General features: G+C 36.4%; 1 protein-coding gene across 6 annotated transcripts in view; it reads left to right on the forward strand.

Annotated features, from left to right (window-relative positions):
* Positions 1-3,092: 3,092 nt before the first annotated feature.
* The window catches only part of CFTR (CF transmembrane conductance regulator), a 183,359-nt gene continuing 163,336 nt past the window's right edge, over positions 3,093-23,115 (forward strand). The window contains exons 1-2 of one of the 6 annotated variants that reach the window (XM_077994446.1): positions 3,093-4,107; positions 4,460-4,561. In XM_077994446.1, the coding sequence (XP_077850572.1) occupies positions 4,509-4,561 (53 nt within the window). In that variant the 5' untranslated portion in view covers positions 3,093-4,107; positions 4,460-4,508. 6 annotated transcript variants of the gene reach the window in all.

Genomic DNA, 23,115 nt, shown 5'->3' on the forward strand with positions numbered 1-23,115 from the left:
GCCATCTACCTGCCTCAGCCTCCCAAGTAGCTGAGATCAGAAGCATGCACCACCACACCTTGCTATTTTTTATTTTTTGTAGACACAAGGTCTTACTGTGTTGCCCAGGCTGATCTCAAACTCCTGAGCTCAAGCAATCCTCCCTCCTCAGCTTCTCAAAGTGCTGGAATTACAGGTATAAACCATGGCACCTGACTAAGGTGGGTCTGTTTAACCTTGTTTTGAGGCAAGGAAAAAAAAACACAGAACGGTTAAGTAACTTATTTAAGGTCACAGAGCTAAGTGTGGTGCCAGGATTGAAAACCTAATTCTTTATTGCTTTAGCACAAGCTATTTCCACTATACTCTGTCATGTTCAGATAATGTTGATGTCCATCAGTAGATTCTGAATTTTGAAGGATGGAGATACTGCCTTATTCTGTACATCTGCTTTAGCATCCAAGCTCTTGCTTGGTGAAAAATTAATGTTAACCATTCATCTCTTGAGCATCTTCAAATATCCCCTTTAGAATGACATTTCAACTATTAGGTCAGTAACCCCAAGAGAAAATGGTTGGTTGAGTGCATATACTGTATTACAAAATAAGGGCTGAATTCAAAGGAAAACATAAGATGCAATTCGTGCCTCCAAGGAGGTTGTAGGGAAGAGGGGTTATGTATGTATGTAAATAGAAGTTGGTGTGCGTGTGTGTTTATAAACAGAATTGTCAGACCAAACATTATTTTGGAAGCAGTAAAAGTAAACTAGAATCTGACCTAGTCATTTCCCAGGACACCTCTTTCAAGTCCTGAAACATCTTTGTAAGACTGTAATGTGTGTTTACATCCTAGGTAATCACTGTGGCCCACTGTTGAAGAGCTGTGGCCGTTCTTACCCTTCTAGCTTAGATAAATTTATAAGCACAACCAGACTACATATATGAAGCTGACGAGACCTTGTCTTTTTTTTTTAAATGAGCTTTTCTTCCCAATAGGAGTGACTATTTCTTTTCTTCTTCCACATTTTCAGGTTTTAGTGTACTTGTGATTGCTACCCACTTATCACTGTTAAAGTCCACTCAGGAGAGAATCTGAGAAACACTCTCAAATTAAGTTGAACATGATGGATAAGTAAAGTATTGTGAAAGTTCACTCCCATGATTTCTAATGGCGAAACCTGGCAGGGTGAGTAATCTTTGACAAGAAGGTTATCACTCATAATCTTTCATATATTGAGATCATGTGTAAGAAGCACCCAGCACATTGCTGAACACAAAGTAGGTATTAAATAAATGTTGGCTTCCTTTTTTCCTACTCCTCCTTGCTCTTCTTTTTAATATACCTTTAAAATGATGCCACACAAATGGCCACACAGTCTTCGATATTTAAGATCAGTTCGGGCATTAGGAAATTCTATAGGGGAAGTATGTGGAATCATTAAATGCTTGGGCTCAGGCCACGGATTGTTTAGGTTTAAATCCAAGTTTCCTCTTTTGTTATTAATTGTGCAACTTACTTGGGAAAATATGAAACTTGTTTTTCCTCAGGTTCATTATCTGTAATATATAGTTAATGAAGAAGTTACCTGTCCCATGAAGGTGTTGTAAAGATTAAAAAAGGCAAATTAGGCTGTGTATTTGTCATTATAATTTGGCATATATGGTAAGTGCCCAACAACCATAGGCTATTATAAAATTGTTATAAAATGATATGAGCTATCATTGAGCAGCATGAAAGAAGAGCTTCACTGTTTCACCTACTCTCACCCTGGCCCATTAATCTCTTTCCTGTTCCTGACATTTCAAAGATACGTTTAGGATTTCAGTCATGACCTTAAGTCACATTTGAACAGTTTTCTGGTCGATAAGTCCTTATTCCCACATTATGTATGTATCTTGATGCAAATTCTGAATATCATGTTGCAATTAGTGCATTTGGACATGCTTGCTAACTGTGTTAAAGCTCTGAATAATGGTAAAGTTTTATTTCTACCAAAACAAATTTGGACCATAATGTTTTATGATAAAAATCTATGGTCTTCCTATGTACATGTGTGTGTACATGCTTAAAATGGAATGTTATAGTTAAATGTAATTCTTTAAAAGTATATAACTCCAGTGGCTACTTGGTTTGGCTACTTGGTTTGTAGATATTTGCTTTCCTGTTTCATTGTTAAACAGGCCTAGAAGTTATTATTTCATGAAACTAATGTGAGGAAAGAGACTAGGTTGATGTATAAGTGACATTATAAAAATACATGAGGGATGATTTGATTAGAAGCAGTATTACACAGTGATAGGAGTAATGGTTTAGAACTAGACCCAGGTTTGAATCTTAGCTCTATCATTATAGGCATTTACTTAACTTTTCTTGTTTGCTTACTCAACTGAAAACTGAAGATAATAACACCTGTTTACATGGTTGTTGTAAGGGTTATATGAATAATGTCTGGCAAATAGTAAGAACTCAAGTAACTGTTTCATTCTTTCCAGAAGGAGATTGACTGAAAAATATTTGGAGTCTCCTGCAGCCATATTCCTTGGTCAGCTTCTATGATTCTCTTTGGAGCTTAATTCTTAATCCCTTTATTTTCACTTGCTTGTTGATAACAAAGAATAATTTATTTCAAAATAATTTATTTCAAAAATAATTTTTTGAAATAATTTATTTCAAACGCATGTATTATATTTGATGGGCCACACTAATAGTTATAAACCAAACAACAGATTGGGGATGGGGAAGTGGATGGAGTGAGTTCAGTCACATGTCTGGGAAAAGTCAATAGTGAAGACAGTCTCAATTTTTGTCATACTGGAGAGTGAAAACACAGGTAGAGGATTTCAAACAACAGGGTGGATGGTGAGTTAAAAGTGCTGAAGTTCTTTCCTGGTGTCTAACTTAATGCAATGTGGTTTATCTCTTTGCCCTTTTCTCTACTATTCAAATTTAGGATAATAAAGATTAAATGTTTCTAAATCTTACTTTACAATATTCAAGAAAAAAGGTATGCTTTTGTCCACTGAAGTGCAAAGCAGAGCTATGAAAACCTGCTGAACACATTCTTTATTTTCAACACATGTTCTTGTCTTTCCATCATGAAATGCATGTTTTATTTGTACTGTAGCTGGGTGACCACAAGTTAACAATAAGATCATTCACAAGACCCTTGCCTTAGATGTGTTGACAATGAAGTAATCAGGCCAAAATTTTTACTTTCCTTTGAATTTTTCAATTCAAACACAACGTGTGCTTGCTTTTACACAATAGGGTTCAGGGATTAGAGGGTTGGCTCTTTAAATACCGTCAGAGACACAGGCAATCCTACACCAAGTGCTCAGAAGGAAGGCGCCTACGCCTGGGAATGTCCAGTTGCCCTTGGAGAGTTGAAGATGGCGTTTCTCTGAGTCAGGTCAAAGTTAACACATTACCTTCGCTTCAAAGACTGCTTGGATTCCTTTCGGTGGATTAGTCAAGATGTTTTGCTGACTGAGACTAGGAAATCTATAGGAGGGCGGGTTAGTTTACATTGTTGCTTGTCATTGTCGCTAAAACACTCCAAAGCCTTCCTTAAAAATGCACACTGGACTAAAAACGACAGACAAGGAACAAATCCTGGGCTGGTAATTAGGCGAAGCACTATCTCCTCTTACCTCCTTGTAGATTTTTTTTCCCCCTTTAAGTACGTGTCCTCAGATTTCTTTGTCATCCTTGGAGTTCACTCACCTAAGCCTGAAACTAATAAAGCTTGGTTCTTTTCTCCAACACGCAGAGGAAGCGCTAAGGTGAATGCATCAGACCCACACTGCCGCGGAACTTTTCGGCTCTCTAAGGCTGTATTTTGATACACGAAAGGCACATTTTCCTTCCCTTTTCAAAATGCACCTTGCAAACGTAACAGGAACCCAGCTAGGATCATCGGAAAAAGGAGGAAGAGGAGGAAGGCAGGCTCGGGGGAAGCTGGTGGCAGCGAGTGCTGGGTCTGGTGGACCCTGCCGCGAAGGACGGTCCAGGAGGCTCTCCGGGGAGCCAGTTCTGCCGGTGGCTTCTTCTGTCCTCCAGCGTTGCCAACCGCACCTAAAGAGCGGCCGCGACTGTCGCCCACCTGCGGGATGGGCCTGGTGCTGGGCGGTAAGGACACGGACCTGGAAGGAGCGCGCGCGAGGGAGGGAGGCTGGGAGTCAGAATCAGAAAAGGGAGGTGCGGGGCGGCGAGGGAGCGAAGGAGGAGAGGAGGAAGGAGCGGCCGGGGTGCTGCCGGGGGTGCGTAGTGGGTGGAGAAAGCCGCTAGAGCAAATTTGGGGCCGGACCAGGCAGCACTCGGCTTTTAACCTGGGCAGTGAAGGCGGGGGAAGGAGCAAAAGGAAGGGGTGGTGTGTGGAGTAGGGGTGGGTGGGGGGAGTTGGAAGCAAATGACATCACAGCAGGTCAGAGAAAAAGGGTTGAGCGGCAGGCACCCAGAGTAATAGGTCCTTTGGCATTAGGAGCTTGAGCCCAGTCGGCCCTAGCGGGGACCCCAGCGCCCGAGAGACCATGCAGAGGTCGCCTCTGGAAAAGGCCAGCGTTGTCTCCAAACTTTTTTTCAGGTGAGAGGGTGGCCAACCGAGCTTTGGAAAGACACGTGCCCACGAAAGATTAGGGCGTGTGTATGGGCTGGATTTGGGGAAAAGAAATAAGCAGTTTTTAAAAAGATGCGCTATCATTCATTGTTTTGAAAGAAAATGTGGGTATTGTGGAATAAAACAGAAAGCGTTAAGAAGAGATTGAAGAATGAATTGAAGCTGATTGAATAGACAGCCACATCTACTTGCAACTGAAAAGTTAGAATCTCAAGACCCAAGTATGCTACTATGCAGTTATTTTATTTGATTTTTCTAAGAAACTAAAAAAACTTGTTAATAATAAATACTTAAGTGTGGTTTATTGGTTTTCCCCCTTCATGCCTTGGACACTTGATTATCTTCTTGGCACATACAGGTGCCATGCCTGCATATAGTAGGTGCTCAGAAAACATTTCTTGACTGAATTCTGCCAAAAAAATTTTTGGGGTAGGTAGAAAATATGTGCTTAAAATATTTATTGTTATGAGACTGGATAAATCTAGTATTTGTCACAAGTACATTGTTCTTTAAAAATTGAAGGCAAATTTGTTGAAATATTTATTTAGAAAAAAGTTAACTTTACAAGCTATAAATTTTAAAAGCCATAGGAATAGATACTGAAGTTATATCCAACTGACATTTAATAAATTGTATTCCTAGCCTAATGTGATGAGCCATAGAAGCTTGCAAACTTTGAGCCATAGAAGCTTGCAAACTTTATCTAATGAGATTTTGAAAAACAGCGTCTAAGTTCGGAATCTTAGGCAAAGTGTTATTAGATGTAGCACTTCATATTTGAAGTGTTCTTTGGATATTGCATCTACTTTGTTCCTGTTATACCTGTGTGAATGAATGAGTAGGTACTTCTCTCTCGTGGGACATTACTTGACTCATAATTACCCAATGAATAAGCATACTGAGGTATCAAAAAAGTGAAATATGTTATAAATAGCTCATATAAGTGTGTAGGGGGGAAGAGATTTAGCTTTCACATTTCTGTTATGTTTAGTTCTCTGCATGTGCAGCTAATCCTGGAACTCCGGTGCTAAGGAGAGACTGTGGCCCTTGAAGGAGAGCTCCTCCCGGTGGATGAGAGAGAAGGACTTTACTCTTTGGAATTACCTTTTTGTATTGATGTTATAGCACCTTTTGTTACTTCTTCTATAAAATCGGCTTATCTATTGATCTGTTTTCCTACTTCTTATAAAATCAGAATGTTAATTGGCATAAATTATAGACCTTTTTAGCAGAGAACTTTGAGGAAGCTAAATGCCAATCAGTCTAAAAATGCAGTTTTCAGAAGAATTAATATTCCATGGATAGTTCTAAATACTAATGAACTTTAAAATAGCTTACTATTGATCTGTCAAAGTGGGTTTTTATATAATTTTCTTTTTACAAATCACCTGACACATTTAATATAGGTTAAAAAATGCTATCAGGCTGGTTTGCAAAGAAAATGTATTACAAAGGCTACTAAGTGTGTTAAGAGCATACTCATTTCTGTTCTCCAAAATACTTCATAAGTTGCTCCAAGAATAGGTATGTTTTTAAAAGTTAAGTTCCTACTATTTATAGGAACTGACAATCACCTAAAATACCAATGATTACAAACTTCCTTCTGGCCTTCTGGACTGCAATTCTTGTAAAAAACATATTTTTTGCATTAAGTTAGGCAGTATTGCTTAGTTTTCAAAAGTGGTAGATTTTGGAGTCAGATTATTTCGATTCAGATCCTACATCTACTGTTTAGTAGCTGTGTTGCCTGAGGCAGGTCCCTTAACATCTCTGTGTGTGACTTGACCTTTAAAATTTGGAGACTGTCATAGGGGTTAATCCCTTGAGAAAATGAATGTGAAGGGTTAGCCCAATGTTAACTGCTATTATTATGGATTACCATATTTTTACATTCATTACAGTACATGTACCTTGTTAATATAAGATGTTCAATTCATCTTTGAGTATAATTTTGTGACTCTTAATCTGGATATGCAATGAGTGGGCCTGGATGAGAATTTAATTTATGAAAAATTGTGTTTCACATGGCCTTACCAGATATACAGGAAACACATCATATGTTTCTATCATAGGTTGTTAAATGCCTTAGAATTTAACTTTCTGAATAGGATCCCTTCAGTTTGAGAGTCATACAACAGTAAAATTGTTATGGTATGGGTTATAGATTGTATTGAATATCTCTTTATAGGTCTAGGTTTTGTCATTGGAAAACCAAAAAAGTTTGGAAAAAAAATCTAAGTTATTTCTTACTTTCTTAATTTTGCATGGATTTCGCATCAAGTATAAAATTTGAAGAACATCTGAAGTATCATAATCCATATATATATATATATATATATATATATATATATATATAAAAACAATAAACATAATCTAAGAGAGAATTTTACCATGAAAAATTCAGGTAGTTCATGACTATCATGGCAAACAAGTAAATTAAATAGAAACTTTTATGAAAATGACATTTGTGAAATAGGAAGCCATTTTTAAACTAGAAGTGATATATTAGTATAAAATTTGTAATTCATATACAAGTGGGATTGATTTATAAATGGTCACCAATGGAGATTGTGCTATTTAATTTGGGAAAATTTTTAAAATTTACATTTTCTCACAACTTTTAAGGTAGTTATTCAGTTTGTTCCTCTCTGTCTCTTCTCTCATGCCCTGAATTTTTCATATTTCGCTTAGTTGTAAGAGTGTATATCAAATCGTGTGTCAGAAGACATACTTGAATTTTGGTCATGATATCTGTGCTATAAGTCTAGGTCTATAATGAGGAATTGTGGGAACCCCACAGAATCCAAGTATACAGTGCCATTGATTTCTTACAAGGGATGTGGAGTCTCTTATAAACTCTACAGATTAAGTCTCAAGTAAGACCAAAGAGTAAAATATTGTTAGGATCTAAGGTGGAAATTCAGCAAAGAATCACATAGTCTAAGTCTCAAGTTAACAGTAAGATAATTTGAGATACTTTTGTAATTATTAAACACAAAGTAATGAGAGATTTTTAAACAAACCAATACACCTGAATTTATATATTAGAATAGGTATGGTGGTTCCAAATAGCTACCTAATAAAAACCACACTCATATTCTAAACATTCTGCCTTTGATCAAAATAATTTTGGGTCTCATTATGAAATTGCCTTTCTAAGTAATCCATAAATTTCTTCTCATAAGTATATATTAGCCTCATTATTTTATAGTTATTATTTTATATTCATAGCTTGCTTTAGATTAAAAATTGTATTACCCAGACTGGTCTCTTGGACTTGCTTTCAAGTGACTTTTGACTGTACCACAAAATCAAATTCACTCTGAAAATATAAAGATTTTTCATCATAATTTCCTTTGTTAACAGCCAAATTCTACCTAATTTTAGGTGTTTTCATTAAAAAAAAAACATTGCAAACTTTAAAGAAAATTCTTTGTTTATTTTTAAAAGACAGTGTCTCACTCTGTTGCCCAGGCTGGAGTGCAGTGACACAAGCATAACTCACTGCAACCTCCACCTCCTGGGCTTAAGTGAGCCTTCCATCTTGCCTCACGAGTAGCTGGGTCTTCAGGTGTACAGGTGTGTACCACCATGCCTGGATTTTTTTTTTTTTAAGTTTTATGGAGACAGTATCTCACTATGTTGCCCAGGCTGCTCTTGGAGCTCCTGGCCTCAAGTTATCCTCCCACCTTGGTCTCCCAAAGTGCTGGGATTACAGGCATAAGCCACCTCACCCTTTCAGCCTAAAGACAATGCTTAATGAAGAGAAATATAAGTGCTTTGAGCAATGGAAGTATAATTAAAATTATATAATGAAAGATTTAAAAATGGCCATTTTGAATGGGACTACACTTAATTTGGTTATATAAATTATGATACACTATTAAAAATTCATCATGATTATTTTATATTTATATTTTATTTACATGTTGGCAATTTGTGAGGAAAGCTAAAATTATGGCTGAGCCATAAATACTTTTGCAGTTTGTCAAGGGTGTTTGTAAAAATGTTGCCAAGGAAGACCAGTTGACTACTCAAACAAGAGTTTAGTCTAGGTCTGATCAATACATATGCATTATCTCAGGTTTGTCTATCAGACAAACCTTAGGCTATCCAAATCAAAATAAAATAGATGCATAAAACAAAGGCCAATATGTGTTGAACAATTATATTGTGATATACAACTGCCAAGGGTTCCTGATTACCATGAGTCTATTTAGTCAGTCCATGAGCAAATGTCATCAATGAAAGCCCAGGGTTTCCATATTCTCTCTTGTCTTTGTATCTTGTAGGAATTGGAGGGCTCTACTTCTGGGATAGGAGCCCTTCTGTCTTGAACAATGTTGCCTGCACACTAACAAATGTTGACTTTCTACACCAGTCCCTCAATAGTCTTTTCTATTTATCTTCCTTTTGCTGACCATGTTTTGTTATTACACAGTTGAGATTTTTCAACTGGGAATATGTGTTAATTTTGTATTAATTTTGATTAGCTTAACTCTCAGAGTTCTAAAAGTACCTCCTATACATGATATATGACTAAAATTATCACATATGTTTATATATAAAATATCTGTGTATATATGATTATATGATTAAGTTTCTTTTAGTTAATTTTGCAAGTTTTAAAAAGTTCTCCTTTGTTTTGAAGTTTATTCCTATAGTTTTTTATATGCTAGTTTAATTATTAATCACTTGATTCAAGGAATATTCTTATATACTTATAAGGAATAGTATAGTTTTAATATTTAATTCCTTGCTAAAGAGAGAAGTGGAATCTATTTTTCTTAGCTGCTTCATCAATATTTTATGTTTGATGTGACAGTCAAAATATCTCTCACAGCTAACTGTTACACTAGGGAAATCATGGTTTTCCAGTTTTCCATTTATGTTTTATAGGAGGGAGTGGAACTTATTGTAATAATATTCAATACATAAATGTTAACGCTTGTCTGAAGGTCCTTGAGTGAATACCGCTATAAAATGTGTTATTGTTGCTAGTGTCATTTCACAAGAGCCTATAATTTCAGTGTGATAGAGCTACAATGTAAGTATAGTATTGCAAAACCATCAGGAAGGGTGTTAACTATTTAGCTTGCAGTTATGTGTTGGTTGTCAAACTTTAAAAACATCTCTGACTTGGCAGCAATTTTGGCAATTTTGATCCTGATGCATCTGCGTAGGGCATCTTCCTGGCGAAAAACCTCTGAGATGCAATGAGGTCAAGAGGGGAAAACAGACTATGATAAAGGTCTGGTTGTTTGGAGATCTTGGCAGAAAGATTAATTTACAAATATGTCAAGTGCATGAATCATGGAGGAAAACATTGCTATTTCTATTGGTTCTCTTTAGACCTCTAGAATCGATTTATCACATAGTTGTTTCAGTGTGGAATTAGCATTACAAAGTGGCTTTATTTTAGGGCTTTGTGTCAGCAAAGAGCTTAGGCTTCTTTTAGCAAGAAGCTTGTAAGAATTTAATTTACTATTAGATTGCTTGATGTAGAGAATTACATTCCTACGGAGCTCTGAAAAATCTTTTTTCAGAGTTTTTCACAGCTGTATTCAAGTTGCAAGGCTTGTCAAGTTTGCTATTTTCTGTGCAGCTCTATTAACTTATTACTATCTTTTGACATAAATTATGATTTCAAATTGTAAAGCTCTGGATGTCAGGGCCTTTTCTAATTTGTTTAGTATAATATTCAGACCATTTCAGGACTCTTCCATGGAATGATTTAATAAAGATCTTTTTGTGATGGTTATGAGTTCATGGTGATCAACCCTAGAGACCTATGCATATTGTAGATCGATGACATTCAACAGTCCTGCAGTGGTGGCATCATTTTGATAAAAAGGGGTCAAAGCAAGTGGGACTGTGGGTAGATTTTTAGTACTTAGAACAATTATTCCATCAAAGTTTTCTTGTGTCCCTTCTGCCTTAGCCTTTGTAGGATAGCATGCTTGCTAATTTCTTGCTCATGGGGTAAGGAAATGAAGATTTTTGCTAGGTCTGTAGGATTATTAGGACTCTCAGGCCTGAAGCTATGCCTGGATATAGCCAGAAAATTCTCCCATAGCTTGCTCCAAGGAGCTGAGATAAAGCAGTACTTCCTTTTTAGGTCATGATTCTGGGTAACTTGAAAGATGACCTCATTCGTATTCTGTATTCTATGTGAGACATTAAGAAGGTAGAGGTGGACAAGAAGGAAATTGTTGCTGCCTTTATGGAACACATTATCTGAAACCCAGGTTTCTCAAGGGCTTCATAGAAGCACTCAACTGGGGCACTTAACCCGAGTCTAAGGCTGGTTAAGGAAGGCTTGCTGGGGGAAGTGTCTTTTGCATTCACACCTAAAGGGGGTTATTCAATTAGAATTATCCAAAGAGGGTGGGGATGGGCTAGGAAAAATTTAAACAGATAGTGTGGAGGACTGACAGGATAAGTAAGCATGGCACCTTCAAAGTATCCTGAGAAGTTCCCTATGACTGGAACATAAAATGTGTGACAGAGATTTGTGGGAGATAGGTCTGAAAACTCTAGCAGGGGCCAGATCATAAAGGGCTTTGTAGGCTTTGCTTGGGCTTTATCATACTGGAAGTGAAGAGCCATGGGTTTTAAACAGGAGAGGCACATAATCAGTTCACATACTGTTGCAGTTTTGTAAAAGAAAAGATGAGCTGAAAGAGTGGCCATGGTGGGGGCGGGGGTGGGGTGAAGAGAGAGAGAGAGAGATTTTAAAGACATTTAGGAGGTAAAATCAACTGGTTTGGTAATTAATTAGCAGTGGAAAGTGAAGGAAAGAGAAGAGTTAAGGATAACATCTATATTTGTTGATTTGGATAATAGAGGGGATAGTGGTGCTGCTTACTGAATGAGAAAATTTAATCAGAGAATGCATGGAGTAGGAGTGCAGACCTATGTGACTCTACTTCTCTCAAAACAAGAAAAGGAAATGATGTGTATGGCTCAGGGTCAGGTAATATGGTTATTTGAAAATGTATTAAAGTGATTTAGAGCTTAGTCTTAGGTAAGAGATATAAGATGTCTGAGGTGACAGTTTTATAAACATGTAGAGTGCCCACTTGTTTGGCCTTATTGTGGCATAGGTGTGACCTGAGAGTGTTAGGAAGAAGCAGCTGAGTTCTAGGGACAGTATTGGTTAAATTCTACTTAGAAATTATACTTAGAACTCTCCTATATAACCTGCTAACTGATGTCTGAACCTCCTGATAACTTCACTCCTTTAGGGAGTGCTTTTCAGATCATGGGACACAACATATGAGAGATCATAGAAATTCCATGAGGTATGAAAATCTGCTTAGGACTTCAGATATTGTCTCCAGTGATTGAATAAAAATAGGTGCTCACCTACTATTATGAGGTTTTTATGTGTGTTAAAAGAAAGTTTTCATTACTTTTGAAAAGGTTATGTATCCTTGTTTTATGTTAAAACTTTGAGCTTTGTTAAATACACAGAGTTCTCTTTCTTAGCATGGCCTACAGAGGTGCAGCTACCTCCTACCTGACTTCACATCTACTCCCAAATGCCTAGTGAAGGCTTAAGAATTTCAAAAAGGGACTCTAGAATTTCATTTGGTACCAGTCAGATAAATACGTGAAAATTAAACATAATAGGCAGAATCCCATGGGTACTGACAGCTGTGTTTAGAGGTGATTCAAGGGCCAGACCTTAGAGTCCAGCATTGGTTATGGGTATGACAAGAAAATGAAGCCTATGTTGGCTGGGATTAGCAACCACAGTTCTAGAGGAAGCAAGGTGGAGAAACTATATAGGGGGCTCCCTTTGTACATTTTATTTATTTTAAACATCTCTATAAACTCTAGAAATTAAAACAACAATACCAACACAAAAGCATCACTTTTTCAACCAAAGTCCATTGCATACTTTTTTGTGTAAAGGGCTAGACAGTAAATATTTTCAACTTTGTGGGCCACCTAAGTCTCTGCCATAGACAATATGCAAACAAATGGGCATGGCTGTGTTTCAATTAAACTTTATTATTGATATTAACATTTGAATTTCATATAACTTTTACATGTTGCAAAATATTCTTCATTTAAATTCTATTGCAATATGCTTTAGAATGATATAGTTTTTTTTTTTTTTTTTTTTTTTTTTGAGACGGAGTCTCACTGGTTGCCTAGGCTGGAGTGCAGCGGTGCGATCTCGGCTCACTGCAAGCTCCGCCTCCCACGTTCACGCCATTCTCCTGCCTCAGCCTTCCGAGTAGCTGGGACTACAGGCGCCTGCCACCACGCCCAGCTAATTTTTTGTATTTTTAGTAGAGACGGGGTTTCACCGTGTTAGCCAGGATGGTCTCTATCTCCTGACCTTAATATCTACCCTCCTTGGCCCCCAAAGTGCTGGGATTACAGGTGTGCGCCACCGCGCCTGGCCAATGATACAGTTTTTAGTCTTTCTTAGCTTAAAATAAAGTCTAGAAAAAATTTTAAGGCTTTTATAACTTTTTTTTCAGTAACTGAATAATTTTAAAAGTCAATGAAATATTTAGACATGTAAAATGAACTTTTCAGGAGAAGAAAATGGTAGCCTAATAGTTATTAGATTATTGTCCAGAATAATTTTTGACTTATAAGCCTCTGTTGATCATTTCATTGCCTCTTTTTTTGGAATATGCATCTTTTAATGTGTCCTTCAAGGCAAAGGCTCTATCTTATCTATCTTGTGTCTTACATTTTCCCAGGGCAATGTTTTTCACAGTTTTTTAAAAAAACTATACTGTAATCAATTTTCAAATAAAATGTTCCGTGGGACCACAGTATATACAAATAGCAGTGACAATAAAAAATAGTAACTCTCCCATAAATACAAAGAAACAGTTAACCTAGTGCTCTAAAGTAAAGGCTGCAGTGATTTTGTATAACATTTATATGCAATTTTCTTGATCCTGCATGCTTGTGTTTTTCACAGAGTTATGTTTCTGAAATTGAGACACCTTTCATAATTGATATCAAAAGAAACTTGTCAGCCACCAGACCCAGAAATATGTTGTAATATGGGAACTTAGCAATACATAAAGGTATATACTCCTGTGACCTCAGTTGAATTATTTGCATTGGTTGCATCCCACAAGGTTGACTCTCATATTTAGTTTGTTGCTTGAAATGTCTTGGGATATATTACTTTGTGATCTAGTTTTGAAAAAAACAGGTAATATTTAGTCTGAAGTTTGTCTGACATACTAAGCAGTGTAATTAAAGTAGAAGTTGCCTAAGCTCAGCACTTTATTATGCCTTGAAATTATACTGCCTGTCCTACAGGTGAAGGTGTTATGAATGCAGCTTGTCACTGTAACCCTATTCATAGCTCTGAAAGGCTGAGAGTGACTCAGAAGAATATTTTTGCTCTGAATATGAAGAACGCTTAGACTAAAACTTTAATTATGATGCTGAAGAAGAAAGTGGTAGGTGATTGCATGAATAAGTACATAATATTTGTTAATTTCTAAAAACTGTGTGTAGTTAATGTAGTACTTCTTTTTGGAAAGGCTATTGTTAAATTGATGGTAAATTATATAACCAATATCACCTTAAAGCAAGTAAGCATGGTAAAGTATTATAAAACCATGATAATATCATATGTGGCTTATTATTGTTATCTGAGTGTTGTACAACTCTGTTATGCTGCGATGAGACCTCATGCAAACAGGTATGTCAAAGATATGATGGGCTGTTAACTGAGCTTGACCCACATATGGTGTAGTGACATGCTCACTATTGCAGTGCAGAGATAACCAATAACAGATCATAACAGGTTTAAATATGTGCAAAGAGATGTCAGCAGAAGCTTTCCTACAGAGTGGATACTAAACAAGTAAGCCTGACAGCCCAGGATCATGTTTGGATGAATCTAGTGTGCTCAAATTAACATATAGTCCTACATTTGAGAATGTGTGATTTTTTTTGTTCCTATCTATAAAATAATATTTTAAAATATATACATTTCAAATCAGAAGTTGGTGAATTCTCTGAAATATCTCTAGAGAACACTCGGTATTGGGGTTCACAGTATGAAAACCACTGACTTAGTTCTTGCCCCATCTTGGTTGTTGTTGATCTTCTCTTGTGTCCTTTATTTCACCCATTTGTATCCTTAGAAAATGATCTCATATTCTACTTCATCTTTATCTTCACTGTCAACTCTCAGGTAGCAATATATGATAGAAGAAGCATGTACTTTGGAATCAGACAGACCTAGCTGGAATCCTAACTTTGTCACTTATTAACAACGTGATCTTAGGCAATTTACTTAATCTCTCTGAACCTCAGCTATTCACATCAGTACGATGAGTTATCCTTATCTTAACATGGCACAGTATTATTTTCATATCAAATATTCATTGAGTATTTACTCTGCATATTAGTCAAGGTTTTTCAGAGAAGTAGAACCAATGGTACACACACACGCATGCATGCACACACACACACTTTATAAGGAATCGACTTTCATAATTATGATGGCTGACAAGTCCAAAATCTGCAGTATGGTTCAGCTGGCAGGAAACCCAGGAGAGTCAATGTTCCAGTTTGAGTCCAAAGGCAGTCTGTTGGGGAATTCAGTATTTTTCTGGGAGGCCAGTCTTTTTGTTCTCTACAGACCTTCAACTGAGTGGATGAAGTTCACCTTTATTAGGGAAGACAATCTGCTTTACCCAAAGTTTACTGATTTCAATGTTAATCTCATCCAAAAACACCCTCCCAGTTGACACATAAAATTAACCATCATTCTTTGTAAGCACTTTCTATGCATTAAGTGATAGCAAATAATGCCAGACATAGGGTGTCTTTTAATAAATGGTAAGCACTGTTATCAGCAACAACAGGATTATTATAATTAGCACCTTTTGATCTTTCTGTCTGGGCTCTGAGAAAGTACCTCTCTTCTCTAAATTTATCTCTCCTCTCCTATGAATTAGACCCAGTGCTTTCTCTGAATTATGGAGGTCACACTCCTACAAACGCCCCTTCCCAATTCCACATCTGTAGGCTTTCTTTGCCATTGACTTTTATCCCTAGCTTTTAAATTTACAGGCATATGTCAGTTAACAATGGGAATGCGTTCTGGGTAATATGTCCTTAGGCATTTTTATCATTGTGAGAATACTATAGAGTATACCTACACAAACCTAGATGTCGTATAGCCTACTACACACCTAGGCAATATGACAGAGCCTTTTGCTTCTAGGCTACAAACCTGTACTGAATACTGCAGGCAGTTGTAACACAGTGGTATTTGCATATCCGAACGTGTCTAAACACAAAAAAGATGCACTAAAAATACTATGTAATGATCTCGTGGGACCACCGTTGTATATGCAGTCTGTTGTAGACTGAAATGTCATGCAGTGCATGACTGTACCTTATATACTAAAAGTATCACCTTTGTTCGTTTGTCCCCTTGTGTGCATCATCCTAATGTGGAATTTCTCTGTTGCTTAGGACCAGCATATTAGTTTGCTAGGGCTACCATAAAAAAATACCACAAATTTGGTGGCTTAAATAACAAGAATTTATTATCTTACAGTTTTGGAGACTAGAAGTACAAGATCAAGGTGTTGGCAGGTTTGATTTCTTCTAAGGGCCATGAGAAAGAGTCTATTCCATGTCTTTCCCCTACCTTCTGGTGGTTTGCTAGAAATCCTTGGCATTCTTTGACTTGCAGAGGCATCACCCTGATCTCTGTTTTTATCTTCACATGGCGTTCTCCCTGTGTGCCTGTCTCTGAGTCCAGACTTCTTTACTATTAAAGTTTACTATAATAGTAAACTTTACTATTATTAAAACCTTGCTTTAAATCCCTTTTACTTAATATTTACGTCTTATTTTTTCATAAAAGCAACATATACCTAAGTAAAGGTCTGCAAAACACTTAATTTGATATTTTTTTCCAATAGCAAAACACACAGTAAAAGATAATTGATTCATTAACCAATCCTAATAAGCAATTTAATAATTCAAAATGTTCATCTTTGCAATCAGGTCATTAAAAGCACAAATCATGATAATTTGGAGATAATAATTTTTATAGGCATTTCAGAATTTTTTTTGATCTCAAAATGTTATAATCTCTTGCTTCCATTCACACTCTAGGAAAATGAACTTTAAAGGAAACGTTGCGCCAGAGTCTCTTCTTTTAACTCTGCAGGAGCTCCCACTGAATGGAACTATTGATTCATTAGGTGGCTCTTAAGTTTTAAAAAGATTCTCCTATTACCATCACTGGACATGGCATCTTTGGCTCAGCAGAGAATATAGAACCAATTGTCTATATTCTCTGCCTGTGTCTTGCTCCTTGCTTCTGTAATTCACTGTGGGAATGGGGGATTGTTAATCCGGGGGTGCTGTCCAATCCTGCCTCTCTCAAGTTTACTATATAGTAAACTTGAAGTTTACTATAAGGACACCAGTCGTATTGGATTAGGGTCCACTCTAGTGATGTCATTGGAATGTTATTACCTCTGTAAAGATCCTATCTCTAAATAAGGTTACATCCTTAGGTGCTGGGGCTTAGGACTCAAACATACCTTTTTTGGGGGAAACACAGTTCAACCTATAACAATCAATAACAGTCTTTAGGAGCAGAATGAGATATGGAAGTAATTTGAAACCATAAAATATATACATGTAGGGAGTTAATCTGTGAAACCTTTTGAAAGCCATATGTACCTCATGTATAGTGGTCCATAAATAGCATGGAGACATTGCAGAGGATGTTAAGGGATATGATACAGGAACAATCCAAGAGGGTTATAAGAAAAAGGACCTTTTGCTCTTGAGAGGACTGAAGAATGACTTTCCATTTATGAAATTTTGGTACATGTCCACTAAAAATAGGATGAAGGCCAAATATTAGGAAGAATATTTTGATAATGGAGAAGGTTGCATATAAAAACATTTTATTGAGGAGAATTAAATAATGTTGGCTGGAAGTTTTAGGATGATCATCTTTAGGACTCAGAGAAAGAGAAGAAACATTTTTAAAGAATAGTCCCTGAACAAGTATAGACACCTTCACATATGCATTGCATTTACTATAGAATTGAAAAATGTTCTAACCTTTTTTTTTGACTTTTAATATATTTGACTAGGAGTAAAGGCTAAGCAACACCTATTTGCAATCAGTGTCCTCATGTGGGCTCTAAACATATCATATTTGTGTAATTAATTAATTGACATTAATTTGTTCAATTTCTGCTCTGTCCCAGGCACTGAACAACATGATGGAGATAAAAGATAAATATTACACTTACATTGTCCTCAAGAAGTTAGTCTTCTGAGGGAAAGATATTAGCAAACAAATTGTAATGTCAATTATGTGCCATGTTCCATGCTAGGCACAGGGGATACAATAGTTTTAAAAAAACAAGATCTATGAAGTGTTTCTTCTTGTGGACCTTACAGTCTAGGGTGTTTGGAAGTATGGGGGATTGGCAGACAAGTAAATACACATTTTGTGGTAAAGGCTCAGGTGGAAGAAGTACAGGATAGAATAGAGCACACGACGGGGAATTAACCTAGACTTCAGAGAGGCTCACACATACATAATTTATGTGTGACTATTTCAGTGCATTTGAGGTTTCTTGGAAATAGAGGCTAGGTTTTATTTTAAGGAAGTTATCATTTGTTTTTTTTTTTTAGTGTGATGTGGCTGAGCCAAAGATGCCATGTCCAGTGATGGTAATAGGAGAATCTTTTTAAAACTTAAGAGCCACCTAATGAATCAATAGTTCCATTCAGTGGGAGCTCCTGCAGAGTTAAAAGAAGAGACTCTGGCGCAACGTTTCCTTTAAAGTTCATTTTCCTAGAGTGTGAATGGAAGCAAGAGATTATAACATTTTGAGATCAAAAAAAATTCTGAAATGCCTATAAAAATTATTATCTCCAAATTATCATGATTTGTGCTTTTAATGACCTGATTGCAAAGATGAACATTTTGAATTATTAAATTGCTTATTAGGATTGGTTAATGAATCAATTATCTTTTACTGTGTGTTTTGCTATTGGAAAAAAATATCAAATTAAGTGTTTTGCAGACCTTTACTTAGGTATATGTTGCTTTTATGAAAAAATAAGACGTAAATATTAAGTAAAAGGGATTTAAAGCAAGGTTTTAGCAGTAGAGTCTTATTGATTCCTTGGTAAACCTTGAACCAATTGTCTATATTCTCTGCCTGTGTCTTGCTCCTTGCTTCTGTAATTCACTGTGGGAATGGGGGATTGTTAATCCGGGGGTGCTGTCCAATCCTGCCTCTCTCAAGTTTTGCTATTGGTCTCCCTCCCAGTGATAGTAAAGCTTCAAGAAAATGAAAGTAGTGTAAGTATTGGTCCTCAAACTCAAGAACAGGATGAAACTTAAATCTTGAGTCATACAATTGTGTCTACATACATTCCCTTGCTCTCCAAAAGGAGAAGTAAAGAAGATGCTAACTTTAATTTGCAGTACTTAGCAATTTGCTTTCTTGAGGGTTAAGTAATAACAATGGAAGAAAAAAAGGGTTAAAATGGCACCCAGAACCCAATTCCATGTTTAGTTTGAAAGTGGGAAATCAGCTATCACTGAGAAGTCTGAATCCAATGCCATAATGTTCTTTGAATCTTTCTGAGGAATAACCATGCATAGCCATAACATAACTGTATAACAGAGCAGAGAATATAAACAAATGAAGGTGAAGGGATGATTAAGACAGATGAGAAAAATTCCAGAATTGACTGATCATTTTTGTCTGTTTAGATGATTTCAGGCAGAATCCTGGAGACCAACTTTATCACAATTGAATTTTAAAAATCATCAGCTTTGCCGTTGTGATGCAGCATCAGTTTCAGTATTATCCTTGGAGTATTAATTCTTAATCATCTTCATCTTTGAACATTTTTGAGGTCACTTCTAGTCTCTATTTCACCAGTGAAGAAACAAATAAAAGTCCCCAAACTCTATTGGGTGGAATTACACAGTATTTTTTTAATTATTATTTTGGGAAAAGTCGATTCAAGGCAGTAACTTGCAAGCAAGTGTTAGAAAGGATTTAATAAATAGTAATTTTTCTGTACACATAGTGAGAGGTCATTAAATCATTTGGTTGTTGAAAGTTGTAAGGAAGTCTAGCATGCGCTTTGCCTGTAGTGGTTCCTGACTCTACAGCCCAGAGCTTATCAGAGGATTTATGTCCCCAGAGAGAAATGCCACCTCCACCTTTCAATACACACTTTAGCCGAGAAAAATCAAGTACTTTAATTCCAAATCTTGAGTTAATTCCAGAATGACAACCATGGCTGGTCAAAGGGCAGAGAAACCTAGTAGAGAGTGTTTACTTTGGGTCCTAGTGATGGTATCTGAACAAGCTGGGTGAACAAAGAGCCTCAATAAGGGATTTTGAGGTCTAGAAAAAAAAGAGGAAATACCAAATAAATGGAATAATTATAAAACAAACACCAGCAAAGTTAAATCAATATATCATGTGGTAGATATCCTTATATCACTCATGTGATGTCTATTTTGTTTCTATATTAGGCAGAAGAGAGGTGGAACTTGTTTTCCTTTTTCCCTCTCAGCTAGGAATGGACATGCTTAAAACTGTTTCTCTGCTTCTGTTCTCTAAAATGTGATTGTCTAACAGTAACAGTGATGACGTTTTGACAGTTGCACAAGTTTCTTTCTTTAAACTTTTAAAAATGCCAGCCAGTAACCCAGTGGCATTTCTACCATAAAATCTTAAGGCCAATTCATTTCCCCTCTTCCTTATTTTTTTGGTTTCAAATATATTTTTATTGCCAATGGAAATAAAAATCCTAAATTAGAGAGCAATGGTATCCCTTGTCCTGTGAATAAAGAGCTCCTAAATGTGAACTTATACAGGATGCAGCAATTTATAGGGTAGTTAATCATTCTTCTTTCTAGCCAGTTGTTCCAGCTACAGTTTTATGGCTCTTGTTAGTGGCTTCATTCCCAGATAGAATAAAAATCAAACCAAAATCATGGAAAGGCACTCTGAGGATGCTTCTCTAAAGTAGATGGGCATCATCTATAAATCACAATGCTTTGTTTCTCCTGTTATCTTTCAAGATGGGTGGGGATTTTTTTGTTTTTTGTTTTGTTTTGTTTTTTGTAGCATTGCTTATTATTGCCTCTCAAGTGCTTAAGTCTTTGAAATCCAAGTCATGTGAGTGAGTTAGATACAGCTGTTGGAAATGGCCTTTCAACGCCAATGGTACACATTCCTTGGTTTCTTTACAATACTATTGCTCTTACAACTTCTTATCTGAAGTCATAAATTCATAGTTGTCCCAAAAGTTAAGTTCCTTGCTTCTAGAGGACAGAAAATAGACAATTTACACAACTCATGGTGCGTGTCACCAGTCCTTAGATCTTCTCATGAGCTATGCATGAAATCTTAACTCGCTTGCTGTAGCCACCAGCCATTAACATATTTGAAAGACCTTAGTGTATCAAAGTCACTATAATGAAAATTTTGATTTCACCCATTCTAGGAGTGAAAAATCAAATGTTCAGTAAAACTTTCTAAAATTAACACTGACAGTTGATTTCTGTATGCTGTTGTTCTTAATAACTTTATTGGATATAATTCATATTCAAAACAACTTATCCATTTAAAGCATACAATTCAATGATTTTTTTTTAGTATATTCAAAGAGTTGTCCATCACCATAACCAATTTTAGAACACTTTCATCACTGCAGAAAGAAACTCCATTCCTATTAGCAGTCATTCCTTATTCCAAATCCCCCTGCTCGCCCTAGACAACTACAAATGTACTTTGCATCTCTATAGATTTGCCTATTCTGGAAATTTTATGTAAATAAAACAAAGTGTTCTTTTGTGACTGGCTTATTTCACTTAGCATATTTTTTTTAAAGATTCATCCCTGTTGTAGCATGTATCGGTGCATCATTCTTTTCTATTTTTTTAGAGACAGGGCCTTGCTCTGTTGCCCAGGTTGGAATGTGCAGTGGCATGATCATGGGTCACTGTAGCCTTGAAGTCATGGGCTAAAGCGATCCTCCCACATCAGTCTCCCAAGTAGTTGAGACTACAGGCATGCACCACCATGACTGGCTAATTTATAATTTTTTGTAGAGACAGGGTCTTGCTATGTTGTCCAGGCTGGTCTCAAACTGCAGGGCTCAAGTGGTCCTTCTGCCACAGCATCCTAAAGTGCTGGGATTACAGGTGTAAGCCACAGCACCTGGCTTGCATCATTCTTTTTATTGTTGAATAATATTCCATTTGTAAGAATATGTATTTTATTTATCCTTTCCCCAGTTGATAGATATTTCGAGTGTTCCTAATTCTTGTCTATTATAAATAATGCTGCTATGAACATTTGTGTACAAGTTTTTGTGCAGACATACGTTTTCCTTTCTTTTGGGCATATACCTATGAGTGTAATTGGTGGGCCATATAGTAACTTTATGTTTAATCTTTTGAGGATTTTTCAAACTGTTTTCCAAAGTGGCAGCATCATTTTAAATTCCTTCCATCATTGTGTGAGGGTTTCAATTTCTCCACATATTTGCAACACTTATTATTATCTACATTTTAAAATTACAGCCATTCTACTGAGTATGAAGTGGTATTTCACTGTGTTTTATTTTTCTTTCCTCGCCAATGTTTGTGGATTTTCTTTCCATTTTCTTGATGATGTCCTTCCAAGCACAAAAGTATTTAATTTTGATAATTTCCAATTTATCTGTTTTTTGTTATTGCTGCTTGTGCTTCTGGTGTTGTAGCTAAGTGTATGGTACTTTAAAAAGTAGTTGTAATATGGCAAATTGGATACATGTGTAGGCTTTGGTGTCACAATCCTAATTTTAAATTCTAACTCTGCCCTTGACAAATTAATTAAACTTCCTTAGCCTCAGTTTCTCAACTGTAAGATGGAGATATTACCAAGACCTACCTCTTGAATTGTTGTGGGGATCAGGTGAAATAATGTATGTGAAATATTTAGAATTATGCAGGTCTGTGGAAATGACTACTAATGTTAGCTATCATTATTGTTATAATCCCAATAATATATTCTGGTGCTTTGAAAATTAAACCAAAGCCAAGCAGTTGATATGAAGAAGCATGTAATAATGTACAGACACAATGCTTTATAGACAACATTGAATTTGGCTCTCATGAACTTCAGGAATAGTGGTCATGGTAGTTATTACCTCCAGCAGGAACTGTAGCTGAGAGATCTTCAGAGCTTTTTCCAAGGCTGTATCACTGGGAAATAATAGAGACAAGGTTACAAGCTAGGGCTGTGTTTTCTTCTTAATATCTTTCAGGTTTTTCAGTAACAGATTGGTAGTAGGCATCAGGTGACAGGGGATTCGTATTCTTCAAGGTGAAATATTACCTTGTTGAGAAAGAAACCATGTGTGAGACAACCATGTTGACAAAGAAAAAGTGATTTTATAGAAAATTAATATAGATAGTGAGCATTATATGAAAATCATGGAGTTAGAACATATTT

The sequence above is a fragment of the Macaca mulatta genome, chromosome 3 (assembly GCF_049350105.2).
Source record: "Macaca mulatta isolate MMU2019108-1 chromosome 3, T2T-MMU8v2.0, whole genome shotgun sequence".
NCBI classification, from domain to species: domain Eukaryota; kingdom Metazoa; phylum Chordata; class Mammalia; order Primates; family Cercopithecidae; genus Macaca; species Macaca mulatta.